Source organism: Emys orbicularis, chromosome 6, assembly GCF_028017835.1.
Source record: "Emys orbicularis isolate rEmyOrb1 chromosome 6, rEmyOrb1.hap1, whole genome shotgun sequence".
NCBI classification, from domain to species: Eukaryota; Metazoa; Chordata; order Testudines; family Emydidae; genus Emys; species Emys orbicularis.
Window position 1 is genome coordinate 27,340,055 of NC_088688.1, and position 25,534 is coordinate 27,365,588.

General features: G+C 43.8%; 1 protein-coding gene across 1 annotated transcript in view; it reads left to right on the forward strand.

The window, feature by feature from the left end:
* The window catches only part of OSMR (oncostatin M receptor), a 43,794-nt gene extending 23,606 nt beyond the window's left edge, over positions 1-20,188 (forward strand). The window contains exons 5-17 of the mRNA XM_065406208.1: positions 90-219; positions 1,429-1,592; positions 3,068-3,213; positions 7,334-7,496; positions 8,392-8,468; positions 9,125-9,347; positions 10,106-10,306; positions 11,742-11,843; positions 12,370-12,549; positions 16,070-16,234; positions 18,240-18,315; positions 18,609-18,681; positions 19,580-20,188. Of these exons, the coding sequence (XP_065262280.1) occupies positions 90-219; positions 1,429-1,592; positions 3,068-3,213; positions 7,334-7,496; positions 8,392-8,468; positions 9,125-9,347; positions 10,106-10,306; positions 11,742-11,843; positions 12,370-12,549; positions 16,070-16,234; positions 18,240-18,315; positions 18,609-18,681; positions 19,580-20,188 (2,309 nt within the window). The remainder of the gene's footprint in view (positions 1-89; positions 220-1,428; positions 1,593-3,067; positions 3,214-7,333; positions 7,497-8,391; positions 8,469-9,124; positions 9,348-10,105; positions 10,307-11,741; positions 11,844-12,369; positions 12,550-16,069; positions 16,235-18,239; positions 18,316-18,608; positions 18,682-19,579) is intronic.
* The last annotated feature ends 5,346 nt before the right edge of the window (positions 20,189-25,534 follow it).

Sequence of the window (25,534 nt, forward strand, 5' to 3'; positions counted from 1 at the left end):
TACATGTTAATCGTTAGTTAAAGGCAAAAATGTTATGTAGCTGTTGCTACATTTGTCATGTTGATCTTCTCCTTGGTTTTAATTACAAGAACCACCTCATGAGCCTAAAGATCTTTCCTGTGACACTCGGGACATGAAGACATTAAGCTGTACTTGGAATCCAGGAGAAAATACCTATCTTTATGGGCGTCATTCAACAAAATACCACTTGTTTGAAAGGTAAGTTTTCTCAATTGATTAAATTAGTTCTATGGCCTGTGCTATACAGGAGGTCTGACAAGATGATCTAATGGTCCCTTCTGCCCTTGGAATCTATTAAAGTATTTTTCTCTGTATGCTATAAGAAATTGCACCCTTTTCCAGATCATTAAGCAATACATTCAAACAACAAAGGTTTACAGCAAAGAACTTTGGAGCACCCACCATTAACACTTTCTCATGTTGTAAACTGACCAACTAGCCTCACTCTTCGTTTTCTCTCCTCACCAGTTTCTGATCCATCACACTAATAAATTACCTCCTTAACCAGGACTGACTGATTTTCTTTAATAGGTTCTTGTGAGGGCCTTTGTCAAAGCTTTTTGAATGTCCAAGTGAGTCCTAGAAATATATTCTCCTTTACTCACTATTTTGTCAAAAGGGCTGGATGGCTCATTCTGTTCCCACCACCTTGTGGTAGTCAGAGACAGCCCAGGAGCCAAGCTCTCTAATCAGAGTGAGCCACACTCATTTTCTCACTTCTAGCCCTGCCTAAGATTAGGGTTGTTGTTGGACAGTCTGGAAAGCATCAGTGTTCTATGGCCTGGATCCTACAAACAGTTATAGACATGAGTAAGTTTGTGCATGTGAGTTCAATCCATTCAGGACACTGTATAACAGCTTAACCTCTGCTGAAAAGCCAACAGTACTGAAAATACTTATGGGCTGTTACTGAACTGTCTTGCATAAGGCCATTTTAGAATTGAATTGGTCAGAATTTTAGTATTTAACTCCCATGGAATTCTTCTGTGGTCAACAGCAAGAACATTGGGAATTCATCCAATTCTCTATCCCCACAGTTCTCCTGCAGAATATTGAGTGGCATGAACAGTCAGCCCATGAAACAAGAAAGAAGTATTAGATCACCCAACCTCATTAGATAATCAGCCACAGTTGCTTACCAACTTCTGAAAGCTTTTTGCTTTTCAAATAAACCATTCCTGGGTACCCTCCTTTATACCACAGTTCTTTTAAAATATAATAGAAATTACTATTTGTTACATTTGTTGATAGAGAATTATGCATATATAATAGCTGTATTTTTATTTAAATTTTAGTTCTGTTCTAGGTAGGCATCACAGTTTCTGAATCCATTATTGCACTTCTGCAGCATTTATGATTTTAAACCAAAGAAAAATAAACCAGTGTCTTTTTCCTTTCTCTTGAAAGGTTTTCCCAAAAAACATTGTGCTACCAAGAAACAGCAACGTATCTAGAACCCATCAATTGTTCTTGGGCGATAGACCAGCAGATGATATACAACTTAACACTGACTGCCCAAAACCCTCTAGGAGAGAGAAGTGCTAATTTTGTCCTTGATGTAGCTCATAGAGGTAAGGATTTTTCTGCTCCTTGTTGATGTTTTGAAGGTTCTTTTGGGTAGGCTGAAGATCACCACCAGCAAACATTCTGGGGCCACCCCTCCTATTTCTCTATGAGGCAGTATTGTCTGAAAACCTCTCTCAGATTTAAAGATAGAAATATGTTTGTTCCTTCCCAGCTTGCACTGATTCCCATTTTCTCTGTGCCCACACTTGCCTGCTCCCTCTTCAGTTTCAGTTTTGCAGCTGCTGTTACCGATGAACACAGTCTGATCTCCAGGTTGAGAGCTAAGTGATCAAAATTATCCCTTTTGTGGCCTCAGAATCTACCAAATGTCCAAATGTGGGGAGTGATGTGCAACAAAGGGCCCAAATGAGGGGCACAAAAAAAGGAGCCACTCAGGAAACAAAGTGCTGTGGGATCATTCCTTTGGCGTACAGAACTTTGACACCACAGTTTCACAGTTGCATGTTTCTGATGTAAATCTTCAAAAACAAAAGGGAGAGGACACCAAATTTGTGTGGGATGGACATAACTTTGAGACTAGACTGAATGATTGCCTCATAATGAGTGACATTTGAGTGGTAAACACATTATTACAGAGTCTGAGGGAGTGAGCGCATGCCACCCATGAGCAGTGGATGACAGTAGTATCATCATGCTAGTGCATGAGACAAGAAGAGCAATTTACCGTAAGTAAAGCAGAAAAATTGACTATACACAAAGTGCTCTCAAATGCATAAAGGAAACACACTGAAAACACAAGAAAATGAGTTTCTTTCTCCAACTGCTTTTAGTTCTAGGAATTGTAGGTGCTTCTTGTAACAATACTAGATGTTTCTTTCTGATGGTATAAAGCTTTACGTTTTGAGTGCTCTTCTAACCAGTCTTTTTAGGCAAGTCCTGCCATTTTTCTATCGCTACAGATATTTGCTGTAGATTTTTTGCTGATTTTAAAAACATTAGCAAAAAAAGCAAAACCAAATTTACACCCAACATTTCCAGCTCTGCAGTATCAATAATGGAAGCATTCAAGGGTCAGATTTGGACACCATCTAGTCTACTACTACTTCTGGAGCACATATCATCTGAGGATCTCAAAGGACTTTAACAAGGGAAGATGAATAGCAGTAGGCCCATTTTTCAGATGCAGAAACTGAGCCAGAGAAAGTTTAATTGACCTGCTCACATTCAGTCAATAGAAGAGTGGTGAATAGAACTGCAAGTCTTTGGCTCCTAGTCCAGTGAACTATTTCTGGGGCTCAGAGCCCCCATAGCAGTAGATAAACAATAAAAGACCCAATTTCTAAAAGCATCACTTATTTTTACTAATACATATGTCCCTCTGCCTGGAATCCCACGGGGAGAGATGTAATGAGGAAATCCTAGACTAAGCCTTGTAATCACTTTTATTGCTCAATGAAGACATTTTGAAAGTGCTTGAGTTCAAGTTTTTCAGAATCTAACTTATCTTTCCCTTTGGCAGTTCATCCATCTCCCCCCTCTGACCTTTCTGTAGAACATATGAAAGCCACAGAAGTCAGTTTATACTGGAGTATGCAGCCCAAGCACAAAGCAATTAAGCTGCTATGTCAGATGGAAAATCGCCACCCAAGTGGGCAAGTGGAACTGGTAAGAAACTTAAGTTTCAGTCTAGACAAGCAACTGGTGGTTTTGGATATGGAGTATAGTATATTTGTTTCATGGTTTTTAATACCATGGGTAGTGGGTGGGTGAACCACTGGCCCTTAGTAGGTGGAATGCCAAATGTCCACATGTGTGTGTGATCGAATCACATTCTAGGAGAAATGTTCAGGCCTTTGAGGCTGTCATTGTTGGTGGAGACCAGGTGAGAGACAAAAGATGACTGGAAAAAGGCTAATGTAGTGCCCAGCTTTAAAAAAGGGAAGGAGGAGGATCCGGGGAACTACAGGCCAGCCAGCCTCACCTCAGTCCCTGGAGAAATCATGGAGCAGGTCCTCACGGAATCAATTCTCAAGCACTTAGAGAGGAAAGTGATCAGGAACAGTCAGCATGGATTCACCAAGGGCAAGTCATGCCTGACTAACCTAATTGCCTTCTATGACGAGATAACTGGCTCTGTGGATGAGTGGAAAGCAGTGGACGTGTTATTCCTTGACTTTAGCAAAGCTTTTGATACGGTCTCCCACAGTATTCTTGCTGGCATGTTAAAGAAGTATGGGCTGGATAAATGGACTATAAGGTGGATAGAAAGCTGGCTAGATCGTCGGGCTCAACGGGTAGTGATCAATGGCTCCATTTCTAGTTGGCAGCCAGTATCAAGCAGAGTGCCAAGGGTCGGTCCTGGGGCCAGTTTTGTTCAATATCTTCATTAATGATCTGGAGGATGGTGTGGACTGCACCCTCAGCAAGTTTGCAGATGACACTAAACTGGGAGGAGTGGTAGATACGCTGGAGGGTAGGGATAGGATACAGAGGGACCTAGACAAATTAGAGGATTGGGCAAAAGAAATCTGATGAGGTTCAACAAGGACAAGTGCAGAGGCCTGCACTTAGGACGGAAGAATTCCATGCACTGCTACAGACTAAAGACCGAATGGCTAGGCAGCATTTCTGCAGAAAAGGACCTAGGGGTTATGGTGGATGAGAAGCTGGATATGAGTCGACAGTGTGCCCTTGTTGCCAAGAAGGCTAATGGCATTTTGGGCTGTATAAGTTAGGGGCATTGCCAGCAGATCGAGGGACGTGATCATTCCCCTCTATTCGACATTGGTGAGGCCTCATCTGGAGTACTGTGTCCAGTTTTCGGCCCCACACTACAAGGATGTGGAAAAATTGGAAAGAGGCCAGCGGAGGGCAACCAAAATGATTCGGGGGGTGGAGCACATGACTTATGAGGAGAGGCTGAGGGAACTGGGATTGTTTAGTCTGTAGAAGAGAAGAATGAGGGGGGATTTGATAGCTGCTTTCAACTACCTGAAAGGGGGTTCCAAAGAGGATGGATCTAGACTGTTCTCAGTGGTAGCAGATGACAGAACAAGGAGTAATGGTCTCAAGTTGCAGTGGGGGAGGTTTACGCTGGATATCAGGAAAAACTTTTTCACTAAGAGGGTGGTGAAGCACTGGAATGGGTTACCTAGGGAGGTGGTGGAATCTCCTTCCTTGGAGATTTTTAAGGTCAGGCTTGACAAAGCCCTGGCTGGGATGATTTAGTTGGGGATTGGTCCTGCTTTGAGCAGGGGGTTGGACTAGATGACCTCCTGAGGTCCCTTCCAACCCTGATATTCTATGATTCTATGAAATTCTATTGTGAGCAGCAAGGTGGGTGAGGTCATATATTTTATTAGATCAACTTCTGTTGGTGGAAGGGACAAGTTTTTGGGCTTCACAGAACTCTTCCTCGTGTCTAGAGAAGATAACCAGAGTATCACACCACCAATAGATGTCTCCTGCCTTGTCTGTCTCATATCCTGCCACCAACACGGCTACACCACCACTGCAAAGGCGACTGAGAACAAACAAGTTATTGAGGCTGTCTCTGTGGGAGCAGCAAGAAGAGAGATGAAATTCAAGAGCTAGGTTGGGACAGAGCCAATGGAGAGACTTTAGTAGTGAGTGATGTGGTCTGATCAGGTGAGGAAGAGAATCTTAGCAGTTGCATAATTCATAGGTATTTAAAGTCAAAATGGACCGCAGTTGTCATCTAGTCTGACCTTGTGCATAACACAGGCCATAGAATTTCACCCAATGATTTCTGCATCTAGCTCAACATGGTTGAATTAGAACAAAACGTGTAGAAAGATATCCGCGGGCAAGCTGTCCCAGTCGTTAATCACCCTCACTTAAAAATCAGCATTTGTTTCCAGTTTGAACTTTCACTTTCCAGTCACTGTAAATCTTGGGAGAAGCAATAATAGAGGCTACAGGTGAGGAAGATGCATGTGTCTGGGTGGTGGGAAGGGAATGTGGCCATGGACAAGTGTTTTTAAAATGTTATGGAGCAAACAGCAACAAGATTTAGTGACAACCTGGTTGGATGAGGAGCAGGAAAGGAAGGAATCATAGATGCCCTGTAGCTTGTGAGCCTGAGACACAGGAAAAAAATGGCTGTATGAATAGCAATGGCGAAAGGAGAGAATGCAGAAAGCTTAGGAAACAAAGTAAATTGCTCAGGCTTGGCCATGTGAAAGCTTGAGGAGCTGAAAACCATCAGGATATGTCAGAGTCAGAGTCAACTCCTTTCTCAAGACAAGATCAAGCAACCAGTCGGGAGGGGCAAGGGAAGAGGTATAAGGAACACTAAAAGCCAAAGAAAAGGTGGCCCTGCCCAGTACATAACCTCACTCCCTACCCCTCCCATGCAGTACAAAAGAGGTGGTCCCGAAGCCCCCAGACTCAAGACCCTCCAAAACAGACCATGACCATACATTGTAAGGGGTGGTACCAGGGCATACAGTACAGGTATAATTAAGCCTACTAAAAAGGAGGCGAAAGGAAGGAAAAGCTCTACTGGCGTACAGAGCTGTGGATATGCTTTCTTGTTCACCCCAATAAACATTGCATTGCCTGCACTTTGGACTCTGGCCTTCTGCTTTCTGTCTGGGGAGCAAGAACCAAGGTAGGGTGGGGCAGTCCTAACAGACCCTCCCATTGTCTGACCCGCCCATACTTTTGCACAATTGTGAAAATTTAAATAGATAAAAATTGTAAAAAGTGCTTAAACAAACATCAATATTGAATAAAATTACAAAAAATTAAAATTGCATCCTGGCAAGCCTATGGATAAGTAATTTAACATAACTTGTAGAGGCCTGTGTTTTCTGGGACAGGTGATCCTGAATTCTCTTCCTACTGACGACCAGGGAAGTCTGTGCAGCCTCATTGTGCGGTACTGCTGATGACTGTGATGTCTCTGTGACCAAAGAACTGTTGCAGTTGGCATTTAGACTTCCCAGATGTATTATGCTGACTAGTCTGCATATACATTACTGCCCTCTATTGGATAGAATGCTAGACTTGCTGCAGTGTGTAAGAGCTTGCTACCGTGTACTGGCAGGAGGCCTTATAAGCCCTTATATTACTGGAGGTAACGGAGATTTCAGCTTCAGTTCCAGTGGTAGAGGCCTATGTGTAGGGGGCAGAATGTCCTGAATTACAGCTTGGTGTCTGTGCAGCTACAGCATGTAGTATAGCTGATGTCCATGAAGACTTGTGTGAACATTCAATTTTCTGGCTTTCCTGACCCCTCTCAGCCTCCTGGACCTGGAGGAAGGTTGCAGCAGAGTCCATAACCTTGTTCCACATACTTTAGTGAGTGTTCAGCTTGCCTGTTCTTCACAAGTTGATCTAGGGTTCCCTATGGTGCAGTCCACATAGGGGCAGCTCAGCTCCAGAGTATTAAAGGACAAGTAAAGCTTGAAAGCTTGTCTCTCTCACAAACAGAAGTTGGTCCAATAAAAAAATATTACCTCACCCACCTTGCCTCTCTAAGTAAAGCACAAGCAGGAGTGTTCCACTTTTGTAGGAAGTGTAGATGGACAGGCCTCCCTGAAGATCTCCCAGCGGATGTGGGCCTCCCATATGTCCATGTATTCCAGCATGTTTCCACATAATTTTCTGCATTGGGTCAAACTTGATAAGGCAGATGTAATAAATGTGCTGTTGATTGAAGCGGGGGACAGAATGACATCCTGAATCTCAGCCAACAACCTCTTTCTCATGAAAGATGTCTGAACCCTAACCATGTCACATTTCTCCTTTGCTTTTGCAGCACAATAGTTCAGTTGTTCAGTCAAATTCATATCCACACCTCACCCTAGCTGGCTTGCAGCCTTTCACCAATTATGCCTTTAGAATGCGCTGTGGTGCAGCTAGCCACTTCTGGAAATGGAGTGAATGGAGCAAAACTCTAAGAGTCAGAACAAATGAAGCAGGTGAGTTCAGTCCATTGGGAAGGGGGAGCGGGGTGAGGCTGAAACTTGCTCTTCAAGTTGCTGTTCACCATCTGCCAGACTGATGTCTGGAAATACCAGCAAGCTCCTTGTCATTGGTGTATGGGGCTGGAGAGGAAAAGCAAGCCTAAGAACTGCAGGTATTGGGTCAATACCTGTTTAAAATATGTGCACACGTGCACAGAACAGACTGATTGGTGAAACTTGAGCTTCAGGTGAAACCAGATAAGGTTTCAGAACTCCAGGTGCTTTATCTGAACCTTGTGCCAAACTCAATCCCATCACTTTTTTCCCTGACCAGGGAGGTGTGCTAGTTGACTCTTCTTCTTCCCTTTGCCACTCCCAGCATATCTTCAGCTATCTTCTATGATATCTCTGCCTTGAATTATACCATTGGCTCCCTCCTCCCTGTAACCCCCTCTTCCTATGCCTCCCCAGACATCTTTAAAAGGTTCTGTTTTGTTTGTCTGGAATCTATCACTCTGCTAGGTCTCCACCACTTTAAATCTGAATTTCTGGTGCTTGATAGAGCCCAGAATGCACCAGATGAATCAGAACTGGTGAGATATGAAGTGGGTGCCGCTGTACCACTGAACAGGCATAGTAGTAGCTGTGCGTTTTGAGGGTGGAGGCATCATTCAGTGGTGGGAACATCCATGTGTGTGTTGGGGAAGGAGGGGAAGTGGGGCTTGGCACGGAATGATCCAGGAGTCGTTTCTGTAGTTTCAAGGGAGTTTCAGTTTTTGGTGTGGAGGCACAGGGTCGGTGAGTTTTGGGGTCTCGCTATGTTGCAGGTGGGATGGTCTCCTTAACAAATATTAGGAAAGGTTTGGACAGTTCACCCTACAGCAGCTTTGTTTTATGTGATTGATCGCAGCTCCCTCAGGGAAACTTGATGTCTGGAGAGAAGTTACCCCAGTTTGGGGAGGACGGAATGTGACCTTATTCTGGAAGGTGAGTCTGGGCACAGAAATGGTTAAGAACGTTTACAGAAATGACTGGCACAGTATCTGGGGGTATTTTTCCTGGCAGGGTGCAAGATTTCGCTCTCATTTTAGTTTTCCATATGATGTGCTGCTCTTGTGACAATGGAAACCATAATCACCACACTGCTTACACTGGATTTTTGTTCAAGAAGCTGTGGATTTGGACCATATGTTGCTTTTTTTTTTTTTTTTTTTTTTAGTGGAACCTCCATTTCCCCCCAAGAAAATGTAGTTACGTTATGTTTGGGTGCCAAAATGATTTTTTAAAAAGTTAATGGAAAGCCTACTTTTTAAAATTGTCCATTCAATAAGCACAAATAGGAAACAACATACACAAATCCTTCAGATTGCTTTATTTCAAAACTCTCCGTAATTTAAAAAAATATTTCTGTATGCACATATAAAATATGGGTTAAGTGGAAATAATCGTCATTTGTTTAATGTCATCCTTTAAGTGAAAACCAATTCTCTCTTTCCCCCCCCGTAAAACAGAGTATCACAAGTACAGTATCCTTCTGACCCTTAAAAGCTTTTACCATAAGAATCATGCCAAATACAATTTGTAGTAGTGTAAATTTAGCTGCAGATTAAATAGATCTTGTAATATTTTCCGTTTTTTCCCAGCCATTTCCAGACTTTAGAGCTAATGGTGGAAGTATTTCATTTGAGATAACCTGGGAAAAGTTAAAGAACGCCTCTGAGCCTGAACACATCTCCATTTCTGCATTACAAAACAGTACTACAATTTCCATCGATAACCATTCCTACAAAATCAGCGTGGCAGCAAGGAACAATATTACTTCTTCACTTCCTTCAGTGATGATCATCTCCCGGGCGACAGATAATGGTTTGTGTATCTTCAATCCAATTAAAATAACTTTTGTGGGTGCTTATCTTGTATAGTTATTTTACAGTCAGTAATATTTTATTGATCATCATGGAATAATTAATCTAGTCTTGGAATTAAAATGACTGTTTTGCCACTGATGTGTTTGAAAACTATTACCGTCTATCAATGGAGATCACTAAGCCTGTAAGATAATAGCAGTATTTGTATCTTTATCTATTCCCCATTTTCCACCCACCTGGGGTTTTCACAAATATAATATGGTACATTCATGGGGTTATCCCAGTGAGCAAAATACATATGGGTTTAACCAACAAGGTCCTCAATCCTGCATTTGGATATGGATGCAAGGATCCCACTTACATAGAACTCATATCAGGATCAGGGTCTAATGACCTACTATTTCGGGCTCCAGTTTTGTGAGCCTGCAGTTCAGTTCTTGATATTACAGATTTTAATGCAGTCACCCAACTAGAAGGTATTTGAGTAATTAGCCTCTTAGTGGTAGGGATCAACTTTCAGGGTCCTTTCCCTATTGGGGGTGAGTATTTCATAATGATGAAACATTATTGAAAAGACAAAATCTGAAGTTTTACTGGCATCCAGTCATCAGGTACAGTAATGGCAATACTAGCATAGTAATTCTACCAATCTTAATTCGACCTAAAGTATAGGTCTTCCTGCTAGAAAAGATATATATTCTAGATAGATAGATAGATATACTATTTTGTGAAGTGCTTTAGTCCATTCTTTCCAAGGTGCTGAAGAAAAGGTTGATCACACTGACCTTGAAGAAGAAAGAGTTAATGGCACAGTTGATGGCATTTATATTTCTTGGAAGGCCACAAATGCATTTGATGGATACATTGTCGATTGGTGCAACTTTCCGAGGTCCCAGCATTGTGACTTTCAGTGGAAGAGATTCGATTTCAACACCTCCAGTTGTCTCATCAACTCAGGTGAAAGCAGAACAATTCTACATTAAGATGTTTATACTGCAACTCTTTGTTAGGGCATTGGGTGGCATGCACCTGAATTTTAGGAAACAGTTTCTGGGAAATCAATTATTAAAGTCTAACACAGGGTCAGCAACCTACGGCACGTGTGCCAAACACGGCACGTGAGCCGATTTTGAGTGGCACGCAGCTCCCTGCCGCGGTCCCGACCCCCAGCCCCACCGCCCACCGCTTGGTGGCTCTGCGGCAGCCAAGCTTCCCCCCTCCCCCGCTTCTTCCCCCGGTGTGGTGCTTTCCTGCCCCTCCTCCTCTCCGTCCCTGCGCCAATCAGCTGATGGCCCTAGCGAGGGGGAGGCGGAAGAGCGGCAGCGTGCACACAGCTCCATAGAGGACGCAGAGAGAGGTAGGGACGGAGCCTGGGGGAAGGGGGTGGAACACGGCATATCCCTTCCAGCCCCCTGCCTTGAGCCGCTCAGGGCAGGGGGCTGGGAGCACCCCCACGAGCCGAGCACCCCAACCTTCTGCCCTGCACCCCCCACCCCTCTGCCCTGAATCTCCCACACACACTCAGCCTTCTGCCCTGCACCCCCCACACCCTCCAGCCCTCTGCCCTGATCTCTGAACCCCCCCCCCCACACACCCCAGCGTTCTGCCCTGTACCCCCTCCCCCAGCCCTCTGCCCTGACCCCTGAAACACCCCCCCCCAGGTCTGGGGTCCCAGCCACAGGCCCTGATCAGCCCTCTGCCGGCCTAGGTGAACAGAACCCCAGGCTGGCAGCGAGCTGAGCAGGCTGGTGGCGTAAGATCAGTATTTTAATTTAATTTTAAATGACGCTTCTTAAACATTTTGAAAACCTTGTTTACTTTACATACAATAGTTTAGTTATATAATATAGACTTATAGAAAGAGACCTTCTAAAAACATTAAAATGTATTACCGGCACGTGAAACCTTAAATTAGAGTGAATAAATGAAGACTCGGCACACCACTTCTGAAAGGTTGCCAACCCCTGGTCTAACAACTGCCCAGTGTGTCAGTTTTCTTTCACAGAATCATAGACTGTAGGATTGGCAAGGACCTTGAGAGGTCAAAGTCCAACCCCCTGCACTGAGGCAGGACCAAGTAAAGCCCATCGCTGACAGGTGTTTGTCCATCAGGACCATCTGTGGTATTGTTTTGTTTACTATCTTGATCAAACGCCACGAACAGGCGGTCAACATTACTAGAATTTAGCTGGGATTCAGTTTCAACACCTCCAGTTGTCTTACCAGCACTAAAGAGCTGTGTTTCCTAGGGCCTCCTTTTGGTAACTACAGTGGTGCAAGATCAGGATTTTTAATGAATTATAGATCTCTATATAAATCAAATGTGGTTCTGTTTTCTTACCTAAAACTACTGAAGCTTAATCTTTTTAAAAACAGTTTTATTATTTTCTAGCTGCTTTCATGCCTGGGGTGAGATACAGCTTCAGGGTTTATGGATCTCTAGCTAATGAAGATTTTTTCCTGGGGAAGAAGGTTGGGTACACTAAAGAACTGGGTAAGCTGAAAACATTTTACATGTGTACATATTTGCTAAATGGGGCTCATGAAAATAGAGGGGAGTTCTGTAGCTGTACTGTCTTTTCTCTGCCTCCTTGCACTTAACTACAAGCAATGTTTGACATATACAATGTTGCTTCCCCCATTCCCATTGCATACATGTAATAAAACCCTATAAAATAGCCTCTGGTGACTGCTATGAGGCAAGTTTGGTTAGTATAGATCTCAGGAAAACGAGAGTCCACACCAGTCAGGGAAACTGAGCTATAACAACATTAGCAATAACTATGATTAAACAGTTGTTTCTATGCATGATGTAGATGGGCCACAGATGTTTTGTGGTACCAGGAGGCTTTCAGGAAGAACAGGCTTAGTTCAGTTTTTATTTGAAAATCATGATGTTCAGTTTATAAACAATGCAAATTTAACAAGAGACAACAGATGGGAATTCAGGAGCAATGCCAAGTGAAGAGATAAATTTTCTAGCAATTAAACAAAATGTGTGTCAATTTCCTTCCTTCCAGCTCCTAGACTCAACCCTCCAGGGGAAATAACTGAGATAACTTCCCATACTGTAACCATAACTTGGGATTCTTATCCCATAAATGAGTCACAGCCTGGATTCATAAGAGGTTATCATGTTTATGTGAAAACCATGGAAGAAGAATGCAGTTTGAAGGGATCCACAAAACATGCTCTTTCAGGTAATTGATGCTTTGAACCCAGAAAGCTGTACACCCATGAATCCAATACATCACATACTGAAATGTGTGAAAGGCTGCACATTTTTTGCTCAGGAGATCAATAAACTGGAACCTCCTGAAAAGTTCTTCACACTTACATGTTAGGCAGATAAATCAACACACTGGGGAATAAATGGAATGATTTCGACCTCTAAAGTGAGGTAACTGTTGCCTTCTCTCCAAGGACTGAGTGTAGAGTGCTTTTAATTGACAGAAGCAGGACTCTACTAATACACAGAGAATTATTTAGGGCCCCATTTTGTAGGCCATTATGCAGGGAGCTTCCATTGAATTCAGAGTGCTCTTCACAGGTGGAATGGCTGCAGTATCAGCTCCCTTCATTGCACTGAATTTCCATCTCTTATGAACTGAGTTCTGGCAGAGTTTTCAAAATTCCCACTCATTCTCTTTTTGGAAGACAGACGAAGAAGCTGCTATCAGTTTTATTATGAGAGTGGGGATTTTTAGAGGTAGTTGGGTCCGATTTGTGCGCTAATGTTTTCATAGCTTTAGGGTTGTGGCTCTGTGGAAATTCCCCATCTGGTCCATTTGCCTTATTCCATTAAGTGAATATGTGCATAGCTCTGCTCTCAGGGCCGGCTTTAGGCCGATTCCCCTATTCGTCTAGTGGTGAAGCTGACCCGGGGACTGTGTTAAGCATTTGTGGCCCAGAGCTACTTGGCATATCGTCTCTGATTTTCCTGTCCCGCATTGAGCTCTACTCAAGATGACAAAATTTCAGTGCATCCAAATTCTCAGACCCTCCCACTGAATGCAAAAAAAATGGTTTATTCTTACCTGTTGATTTCTCTTCTCCAACATGGACCATGTCCTGATTCACACCAGTGGGTCCATTCCCCTCTTCTGATAAGACTGGTGTCAGGTAAAGCTGCATGTCTGTGTAAGCCTGGGCTGTCAGGGGCATGCCCACCAGCATCCGGTCAGAACAAGATTAACTGTGGAACAGTCGGCACTACTGTAACTGTACATACCTGCAAATATTCCCACCCAGGAAGGGTGTAAGAGCAAAGCCCTACCACCCCCCACCATCTGATATACTGAGGCTGGGGAGGATGAGGGATGTGGCTAAGGCCTGGTCTACACTACCCGCCTGAATCGGCGGGTAGAAATCGATCTCTTGGGGATCGACTTATCGCGTCTCGTCAGGACGCGACAATCGATCCCCGAATCGACGCGCTTACTCCACCAGCGGAGGTGGGAGTAAGCGCCGTCGACTGGGAGCCGCGGCAGTCGATTTTGCCGCCGTCCTCACAACAGGGTAAGTCGGATCTGATACGTCGAATTCAGCTACGCTATTCGCGTAGCTGAATTTGCGTATCTTAAATCGACCCCCCCCTGTAGTGTAGATGTAGCCTAGGAAACACTTGAAGTGGGAACAGATTGCTAGCCCTAGTTTCTCTGTGTCCCTTGTACTGCAGGCATTTCTGCCTCTCAGCTATCAGTAAGGTGCTGCAGGGTGGGGGATGGAGGGTGCAGAGAGAAGAAAGGGACAGAGGCAGAACAAGAAAACAAAACCTGCTGAAAAGCTACTAACAAAAGGTAAGTGAATTGTGGAAGTGGAAACAGAGCTCGTATCTTGGCAGAAGCAGAGACTTCTGACAGGAAGTTGGTGGCTGGTCCCCTACTGGATTGGCTCTCTTAGAGCAGGTCTACACTTACTTCCTGGTCCGGCCGTAAGCAGTCGATCTTCTGGGATCGATTTATCGCGTCTTGTAGGGTTACCATCCGTCCGGTTTCCCCGGACATGTCCGGCTTTTTCAGCCTTAAATGGCCGTCCGGGGGGGATTTCTAATGAAGTAGAAATGTCCGGGATTTCCCCTCCTGTGGAGTGCGGCGCAGCTGATTGGACGCCTGGCCTGATTGAAAGCCGCTCGCAGCCACTAGGGCCTCTAGCAGCCAGAGTCCCTCCCCCTCCCCCGCTCCCTCCTCCCCCACAGAGCAGCGCGGAAGTGTTTAGTGTAGCCTGCATTTCTCCCTCTGCCGGGTGAGCGGGGGGAGCAGGGCAGGCGGCGGGTGTGTGTGTGTGTGTGTAGAGGCTGCAGAGGCGGGGGGGGTGCAGAGGCTGCAGGGCGAGTGGGGAGCAGGGGGCACAGAGGCAGCAGGGGCATGGGGGTGCAGAGGCGGCAGGGCGAGTGGGGAGCAGGGGGCACAGAGGCGGCAGGGCGAGTGGGGAGCAGGGGGCGCGGGGGGGTGCAGAGGCTGCAGGGCGAGTGGGGAGCACGGGGCACAGAGGCTGCAGGGGCGGGGGGGTGCAGAGGCTGCAGGGCGAGTGGGGAGCAGGGGGCACAGAGGCTGCAGGGGCGGGAGGGTGCAGAGGCTGCAGGGCGAGTGGGGAGCAGGGGGCACAGAGGCTGCAGGGGCGGGGGGGTGCAGAGGCTGCAGGGCGAGTGGGGAGCAGGGGGCACAGAGGCTGCAGGGGTGGGGGGGTGCAGAGGCTGCAGGGTGAGGAGGAGCAGGGCAGGCAAGCAAGGGCATAGAGGCTGCAGGGCGAGTGGGGAGCAGGGAAGCACTTAGCAACCCCCAACCAAGATCAGAGCGGGAGGGAGGAGGGGGAATGCGGGGTGCTCAGAGGAGGGGGCAGAGTTGGGGCAGGGACTTTGGGGAAGGGGTTGGAATGGGGGCGGAGAAGGGGTGGGGTTGGGGCGGGGCTGGGGGCAGGGAAGGGGCGGAGTTGGGGCAGGGCCGGGGGCGGGACCGGGGCCCCGTGGAGTGTCCTCTTTTTAAAATGTTTGAATATGGTAACCCTAGCGTCTTGTCTAGACGTGATAAATCGATCCCGGAAGTGCTCGCCATCGACGCCGGTACTCCAGCTCGGCGAGAGGAGTACGCGGCATCGACGGGGGAGCCTGCCTGCCGCGTCTGGACCCGCGGTAAGTTCGAACTAAGGTACTTCGAATTCAGCTACATTATTAACGTAGCTGAATTTACGTACCTTAGTTCGAAGTGTGGGGTTAGTGTGGACCAGGCCTCAGACACACTGTTGCTGCTATCTCCAGTCCAATCAGAAGAGGCGCCACGCAACCCAGCAGTAATGAGTTAGAGCACAGATTCTCAAAGGAATGTATTCTGCGGGGGCATGAGAAGCCGCTCTGCCTTCAGAGCTGGGAGGCCAGAAAGCAGCGGCTGCTGGCCAGGCGCACAGCTCTGAAGGCATTGCCACTGCCAGTAGCAGTGGAAAAGTAAGGGCAGCAATGTGCCACCCTTACTTCTCCGCTCCTGCTGGCAGCAGCGCTGCCTTCAGAGCTGTGCGCCTGGCCAGCAACTGCTCTCTGCTCTGCCTTCAGAGCTGGGCAGCAGTATATGTACTTGTGTGGCGGGAGCAGTGGGGGTGTAAAGGACTATCGACACGAAGAAGGGGAACGCGAGAACCACTGAGTTAGAGCACATCCCCTTCCTGAAAGGCAACGCACATTAAAAAACAATTGAGAGTAATGGTTTGTAACATCTCCTTTGATTATAGATGGTACAGTTCTATGTAAATACACTATAGAAAACCCAGAAGAAAAGAGATACGTGGTGAAACACCTGGTGCCAGGAACAACATATGCACTGGCAGTTAAAGCTTACACCGGCGGAGGAGAGACCCCCATCGATGCCTATATACATGTAGATACACTACATGACTGTGAGTTTAGAAAATGAAAATATGTATTCGAGGGGCTGGGGGGGGGGGAAGGGGAGAAGAAGGGAAATTAGCACCTATCACTGCTGGCTTCTTTTCTAAAAAGAAAAAAAAAAGTTTATCAGATTAGGTAGAGATGAATGGATCTGAGAAAGATCCCAGTTAGAAGATGTATTTATTAATGGATGCATTCAAATAATACTAATTGCCAAATTAAATGTTTTAGTACTTGTATAGCTCCTTTTACCTAGAAACATTACAACATATTTAAAGCATTTTACCATGTTATTTAAGCCTCATAAACTCCCTGCAAGGTAGCTAAGCAAATGTATACTCACTTTGCAGATAACAACACTGAGGCTCATTTACAGAATGAAACCAGTGACAGAGTTGAAACCAGAACCCAGGAATACTGACACCTGGTCCTCTTCTCCAAATACCAGACCATACGAGAGTACAAGAGAGGAATTTTATTTAGTTCCAGCTAATTTTATAACCTATAGAAGACTATAAACCATTTCATATACTGGCTGTTGCTTTCATGACCAAGTAGTTAATTTATGTGCAAATAAGAGTGCTGGACTTTCTAACACTGATTTGTATGAAAAACTGGCTTACAAATCCACCAACTCTTGCATTCCATGCTAGATGTGACCAAAGAAGGGTCGCTGCATGAGAACCATGCTCACTAACTGTGGCCATATTAGACAGAGAGAAAAAAAGAGTAATTACTTACCTGTAATTCTGTTTGCTTGAAGATGTCACACCAGAATCTGACTCTTGGGACTTGTGCTCCCAAGCTGAAACTCCCCAGCTTTGTCCTCAGAAGTGGGTGTGTTGATTATTGCATGAAAACCGTACGTTTTACACTGAGCAGCATGCACTACCACTACACCTCAGTGCCTAGACCCTCCCAGACAGCTAGTGAACTGCATGTGAAAGCAAGGGCTCCTAACCCAAACCAGTGAGAAGTAAAATAAAAATCCATAAACTAACACTAAAAAATGTCCCAAGAGAAGCCGTCCCTTCTGCCCCCTTTGGTTAATTTAATATCAAAACTCAATTTCCTGGTTTGTTACACCACTGCATGACTCTGTTGGTAACTATTGTGGAAACAAACTCTGGAGGCTGAATTCGGTTTGGTGCTGAGCTCCCTCAACTCCCTTGATTTGGCACTTGGAACACTGTAGTATTGGGGCCTTTGGCCCCCAATAAGCAAAGCACTTAAGTATGTCCTTACATCCTATTTACGTCACTTCTTTCTTTTTACAGGGATAGATGGACTGGAGATGTTTAAGTGCTTTGCTAAGTAAGTGTCTTCACCGCAAAAAAAAAAGTATTTTTTACATTGGTGTAACCGTTTCAGTGTAGCACCCTAGTGGAGACAAGGCATAGGCAGTTTTTGCTTCAATGTAGCTGCTTGAGGTAAATCCCAGAGGGACATAGGCTTGACCTCGAACAGTTACATCGAGGTCAGAACTACACATGCTTTGTCTCCATTGGGGTTTTACTGCAGGATAGTAATCTCAGCATAAAAAACACACACCGTTTTTTGCTGTGAAGACATAGCCAAAAGGAGGGTATTTACATACCTACTCCCTGAAATCTTTGATATTTTCATTTATAGTTAGCAAATCAACTCAGGTAAAATGATGGTGCCTGTAAGTAAAAAGCAATTTTTTATTTTTTTTTTAAAAGGACTGGTAAAGCTGAACTTTTGGCAATAAAAGTAAATGCCAAAAAATACATGTTCACTTATAGATTTGAAGGCCAGAAGGGACCATTATGATAATCTAGTCTGACCTTCTGCAGAACGCCGGGCACAGAATTTCAGGAAGTGATTCCTCTATCAACTCTAGTGACTGCTAGTTGAGCTAGAGCAGATCTTTTAGAAAGACATCCCTGCTTGATTTAAAGATGATCTTTTATCCTAGAAGCTCTACTTGTATTGATTCAAACAAGGGAAAGTTAGAAAACTGGTTTTTGAAAGACTGTTTTTCTTTCATAGCAAAGATTTACCTTCTCGTTCTGCTAGTGATCATTCATTTTGTACTAAGTGCCGTGTGCTTCTGGAAAATCAAGTGGTAAGTTCATTGCAATATATTTTCCTTCTGTAAATAGAGAAATGGTCTGTTTTAATCCAAAACGGATTTGTAGTTTGTCCATTTAAACCCCCTTCATAATACCTCCTTCATTTCTCTCTTTGAGCATCTTAGTAAGTGGATGCCCTGAATACTTGGCTTGCTGTGGTATACAATACATGGCATCTCCACTTATTTTTGTAAGAATCTTAGCCCTACTGTACAAGTTAAGGGAGAATGAATGTTGACAAATGAACAAAACAAAGTTTCTTACTTGTTTGTCTGTGGTTTTCTAGGGTGAAGGATTGCTGTTGTCCTGAAATTCCCAATCCTAACAAGAGCAAAGTCCTCTCATTTAATGGATTAAAGGTGATTAGATTAGACAAATCCAATAACTTTAATTTTTCCAGTCTCAAACTAAGATCCAGCAAAAAGTATTATAATTTTTTTTTTCTGAACTGATTATTATTATTTTTAATAATGATGCTCATTTTACAAATGGCTTGTCTGATTAACGTTACTTTTGGTTGAAAAAGTCTCCATTTTCCATCGACATGACTCTGTAGTAATTAGTTTACGCTTTGAAGTCTGTCTTTGCAAGGATAGGATCTAGACAGTTACTTTAAAAGTTATAAAAGCTCTTTCCACACTCTCAGACCTGTCAGAGCAAAGTCCTTCTAATACCCTTAGATATCATAGCTTTCAAAAATAGAGCTTAATTTGACTATTCCTCTTTGAGACATGAACTAGATCTTGACTAGGTGAGTCCTGTAAACTATGCCTGATTGCTGCTTCCTCTCCTGATGTTTGCTACAACAAGAAGTCAGACTTCTGGGAGAACTTAACCTGCCAATGTTTATGTTCCTTGTGGATTTTTAGAAGGGCAAGCCCCCCAAACAGGCTTAACACAGTCAGTTGCAGTCTTAATTATGGTTTCCAATGTTACACGATGAAAACTGAACAGATGTGCAAGTTCTTAAATTAAAGGGGCATGGTCTCTCATTGCTCAGCAAATTTCCTTTGTTGAGATTAGATAAAGAGCTCTCCAAAATTGTCTTCTAATTAGATCCAGCTTAAGATCAAACTTCTAGTGAACTAGAACCATGTGTATGCCCCTTCCCCTTCCAATCCTATACATCTTATAAAAATTCTAACTCTACAGAATTTACTCTACATTTCTAAAAATGCTTAAAATAATCATTCCCTTTTTACCTAATCAGTGTATTTTTCATTGTTCTAATGTAATTGTCTTCTCATTGCTCTGCAGCTTAATTCTGAAGCAGTAATGAAGCTAAATGACTGCATTCCTGATACTATAGTATTGGAGAATACATCAGAAGCCAATACACTACAACTGTGGAGCCATGGGACTATCTTAGAAAGTGAAAGCAAAGTTGTCAATCCTTCCTGGGTGTATTTTGTTCAAAATGAAGAGGGAGATTTGATGTGCACACAGTCAGCTCCAGAAGCTTGCACTTCATTTGAAAACTTAGCCTATTCTTCCCAGACTGCACTTGGTTCCAGCCTCTATCAGAACCTCTGGATGTCAGAAAAGAGTGAGCCACAGTTGTCTATATTGTTGTACCAGCCACAGCATTACATTGAAATTCTGAGTAAAGACACTGTCCCATCATTAAGAGAAATCACTGAGAGAGAAGGTAGTTTAAGATATATTTCACAAATGGAAGTACCTCATTCTGAGGTTAAGTTAAGTGATTTGCCCCATTCCACTGAGCCGATGGAACATTCAAATGACAAAATACAAACAGTCTTGGGTTCAGAGCTGGTGACATCTACATCTGACGAAGACGTTCACAGTCAGGACAGCTCTACTTCTAGCAACTCAGCAGTGTTATTACTTCTAGGCCAGCATTAAAAACTGACCTGCCTATTTAAACAATCTGTATGCTATAGTTCAATCAGAAATTAGGGGCATTAAGCAGGAATTACAGGGTGAGATGGTATGGCCTGTAGTATGTACACATTCAGATCACAACTGTCTCTTCCAGCCCTAAAATCTATGAATGCGCGAGATAAGATGCACCATGACTTGTGCAAGGTCATTAAACTACCACAGAGAACATTGTCATTCTCTGATCACAGTCAAGGGACACCCTTCACATGTATTATCCCGCACGGACTTATTGCATTGCTGATGCTAATATAGAAGGCATGTATTGTAAACCTCAGCATGGAACATTACTCCTAGCTTTGAACTCCCTGGCTTTGGTTGGTTGGGGTCAGAATGTTTGTTAACTGTGTTTTGTATTTAATTTTCCACATAATAATAATAAAATTGCCATGAAAGGTCAGCTGAAGCCTTCATTCTGGGGACTAAGTGCTTAAAGGAATTTATTGTGGTACACAGCACTAGCTGCACCTTTGACCCTTCTCTGGGCTCTCTGAGTGCACCCCTCCAGGTGCTAGGCCTCATGCCTTCACCACCTGCCTGTAGGGGGGAATCCCATGATTCTCTTGCTTAGACTGAGTCTCAAGTAACAGCCCTCCCTCCGTGTACCAATCATGATTGCCCAGCTGGGTTCGGCCCTGCAAACCCTTCAGCAACTCTGATCAGAAGTGAATATCGGGACCCAGAATGGCCTTTTCAGAAACAAAGGATTGTTTCCTCTCAACAGTAGAAACAAAGCATAACAAGAGCAAGGGTGTTTTAACACAAGAATTACCTACATCTCAATCTTACCTAAGCTTAGGGTCCAGGCACCCTCACTTCTGAGTTCAGTCTGCATCCCAACAGCAGTTAGGGAGTCCATCCAAAGTCCTTTGTCTGCCCTGTGTTTCTTGAGCCTAGTTAAACCAGTTTATGTGGCACACCAGAGGGGTTGGGTAGAGATCTTCACAGCAGTTGCTTTTCTTCGTTGTCGGGTGTTTGCAGGGCAGCTGTTATCAGGTTATTGTCTTCCTTTCTGTGCATGTAGCTCCTTTTGGAATTACCCCTCTTTACTCATAGCAAACCACAAACCACCAGGTGGACATATACTGTTCATAAAATGTTACAACTTCCACATCCTTCACAAATGGAGTCAAATCAAGAAAACGAATAGTCAGGTTGATTATCAGAAAAAAAAAATCTGTCATTAAGGTGAATTTGAATGTGGAATAGTTTCCCAAGAAAAGTAATGAAAATCCCATCATGTGTTACATTAAAACTCAACTGGACAAGATATTAGAAAATGTACTGTAGAGAAGAATCCTACATTTGCAGGGAGCTGAACTGAGTGATCTGTGATCCTTGCTGTATCTAATTTCCATGAAATATCTAGTAGCTAAGAAAGAATTTGATCTACCATTTAAAATATTACAGTTTTTAAAAGGATGTATTTGCAATTAACCAGATCATTTCTAAGGATATATAAAAAGGAGTTTCCTCTAAAGAAAAATTCTTATGAGCAAAAGTGAATAGTTCATATAAACTAATTAGATGCCAAATGTACATACTATTCCCCAAATTATCTTCAGAGGATCTCAGTAGGATAGGCAAAGTATTTCAGGGGCCATACAAGCGAGTGACTAGGTCCTAGTCTATCAAAGGTGTAACCCAAAATGGCAATCCCATCAGAGATGCCAAAGACTGAATGAGCAAGAAGATCTGTTTCATCTCTGGCTATAGTTGGACACTGGATGGAAGCTCATATGGACAAAGGAGTTCAATCTGGAACCTTTTACAAGCACCCAGCTCAGTTTTAAAATGCCATTTTTGAGCACAGCTTTAGAATCAAGTATATTTGCACAAAATGGACAAAGTTATCTTTTACAATGTAATGCTCCTGAGCCGAGATCTTGCATATTAAAATGAGTGTGATAGTTTTCCTCTTAACTGATCACTCAGACGCACTGGCAAGAGACTACAGCAGTGGTAGTCTATTTTTTGTCAAGTTCCAAATTTCTTGGTCAAGGTTCAGACTCCAAAGAAAATAATAAAAAAATAACAATGATAATAATAAATAGAAAGTTTTTGGGATCCATTCAAAAGCGTCTGGCTGTCCAGATTTGGCCCACGGTCCACCTATTGACTACCCCTGGACTACAATGTAATAAAAGTACAGACAAATGGGCTGCTACAACATTGCAACTATAGAAGCACAAGGAATTCTTATCCATCAGTGTGCCTATCAGTGTGGTGGGAAAATCATGCTGTTGAAATTCATAGAATCTGGATGGATACAAGCAGTCACGGATACTTTTGGTACAGAACTTGTAAGTGTAGGGCCAAATCTTCAGAAGCATGAAAATATAGTTGAGGTGCACAAATATCCCAGCATGCATAGGTCAGCAGCTTCGTATTTACTGAGGTAGTTAGGTACCTACGTTACATGTACACCATTGAAGATTTGGCCCATATTGTGGCAGTATTTATATTTGTGAGCCTGAAGACAGGTATAAAATATGGTAAATAACTTGCTTGGTTTTTGTAGTAACAATATACCTATATTAAAAAAAAATCACTATCAGTCTCATAGTAGCCACTTTTTCACAAAGAAAATTCTAATTCCTTGCTCTCCCTACTTCCCTGTGCACACACATACACACAATACGATACATCTTACCTAAGAGAGTAGCTAGGATTTATTTGGTTTATTTCCATTATCAGTTCCTAAATAACAAATTATTTACAACTTTTAACATTAGATTTCCAATCTGGTGTCTACCAAAGCTCGTTTTTACCTATTCATCATCTAAGATGGCAGTCTCAATTTCTCCTTTGCTTGGTATTATAAATTTCAACGTTTAATCCATAAAGTTCAGACCACCTATCCAGCAGGAATTGAAAATGGACATTTTTATTGTTAGTGAACACTACACAGTAGCTTGCAACTTCTGTAAATATGCTCTTGATGATGCAGTTTGGCCATTTGTTGGAGTTTATCTTCTACTAAGACTCAATTGATCTACAGTTTTGCTTCGGACAAAATGATAGAAAGATAGGTTCCTGACTTACATGGGTTTTGATGGAAGTATCAGCTAATCTATATTTCTGCACAAGTGACTGACAGACACATAAGGAGGAAGCATCCCTCGCCATCCGGGTAAAAGCAGTGCTAGGGCAACATAGGAACCAGGAGAGCAATTTTCTTAGATTAGCACATTAAAATAACTGGTTATTTGTATTATAGTAGCGCTCAGAGGCCCTGTTGTGCTGGGAGCTGTAGAAGCATAGTGCCTGCCCAATTCACGTATCGACATGGATGAAGCACCTAGTTGCACTGGTGATTTTAGTAGATTTCATCCTGCACAAAGATTAGTTGGCCACATTGACTGTCAGATCGATCAGCAGTCTTCAATACTGTTCATTATGAAGTGTTATTAACCCATCTTCAGGTGGGCAGTTAGAGCATGTACAGCCTGGATAAGCAGAATTAACTCTCTGCCTTTGAAGAAAATAGAGTTGTTTCGTCTCAAGAATTTTTCTTTTCCTTTATTAGGGGCGGGAGACCTTTTCTAGATGAGAGACCAGGTAACCCCATTTCTCTTAATATGGAGGTTTTTGATATTTGGGAAGCTAGAAAAGGAAGGGGAAAGTGGGCCATTCTGGATCCAATTCTCATTTGCCCTCTGAGAAGCTCTTATCCAAGAGGGAGAAAGAATGAAGGATGAGAATCTATTTGTCCCATCAATCAGTGGAGCAGGCGTGCATGTTTGACAAGATTAATCAGAACAGGAGATGAAGGAAGCTTGAGAGAGAGTGAGCAGGGAGGCAACAAAGACCTCCAAGCTGTAGCTCCTGGATGAAGGGACTCCAAAAGACACTGTATGTCCCGCCCTCTAGCTCAAGCTCTCGAGTCTGGGTCATTCTGCAAGTTTACTTTCTGGGTGTCATGGGGCCTCAGGTGCAGCATCTCTTTAGCCCTTAGTAGAGCTGGCTGAAAATTTTCTGATGGAACGACAAGCTATAAGTCCTTGGCATTTTGGAAGGAAGGATACTCAGGGCATCTCATCTCCTTGTGGACTATGTTTGAGGTAAATTTTCAAAGCCCTTCTGACATCTAAGGTGTGCCACCTTTCCTCAGTAGGATGCTGTGGCATTGGACGGAATGAAGGTAGAACCACCTCTTGGGGAGTGTGAAAAGAAAAATTCACCTCCAGCAGAGGTGCCAACTTTGTGATTTGCCAGGGTGTGCTCGACCGCCGCTCAGCCCCAAGCCCCACCCCCACTCCTTCCCCGCCTTTTCCTGCCCCTGCTCTGCCCCTTCCCCGTTCATGATGGCTATCAGAAAACAAATTTTGATGGATAAATAAATGTTGACACTGACATCAGTGATTCAAAGGGATGGTTTGTCTGGGCTCTCAGTTCAAGTGAGAAGTCCCATTCGGGAAAATGAGGTCTAATCTCCAGCTTGTGTAACCGGACTGCCCTAAGGAATCTAGCTACCTGGTGGTTCTATGCCAGAGAACCCATGGATCCTGCGAACATCATGCTATTAAGGGCAGACACCGGACATGCAATGGTGCTGGATTAGAGACCTTTGTCAAAGCCTTCTTGGAGAAATTGAAGATAGCCAGAATTCCTGGATTTCCAGGGCTTGCTTCATGTTCTGCAAAACTTGATCCAGACAGAGAGTATGCTTTCAAGGTCAATATTCTTCTAGATGAAATAAGTGTTCTGATGACTTTGGACGACAGACCCAACAGTACTAGCGCTTCCCTTTCAAATAGGAAGATTGTTAGATGCAGCCAGTTTGGTCTGGATGAAGCAGAGGACTTTGTGAGAGGAAGTCCTGTCTCTTTGGAAGCTGTAGTGACAGTCCTAATTTCAGCTCTAGTCCAAAACCCACTTGTTCTCATTTTATTTTCTGGACCACCTTCCCTAATAACGGGAAGGGTGGAAATGCTTAGAGGAGGCCCTGTGGCCATCTGTGTGATAGTGCATCTGTCCCCATGGATCTGGGGTCCACTCCTCTGGTGAATTACTTTGGTCTCGTCACATTCATGTGGTTTGTGAATAGGTCAGTTGAGGGCAGGCTGACAGATTGGACAATTAACTCGAAGACTTCCTGATACAGGGACAATTTAGTATTGTTCACCTTGGGCCTGCTGAGCCAATTCACCTTCTGGTTCAGGTCTCCCTTTACGTGAACTGCCCTGAGGGAGAGGAGAGAGTGCTCCGCCCATTACATGATTTCCATTGTTCTGGCATGTAGTCCTGAGCTTCTTGTTCCCCTGCGGTTGTTCACATATGCGACTGTGGTCATGTTATCTGACTGAA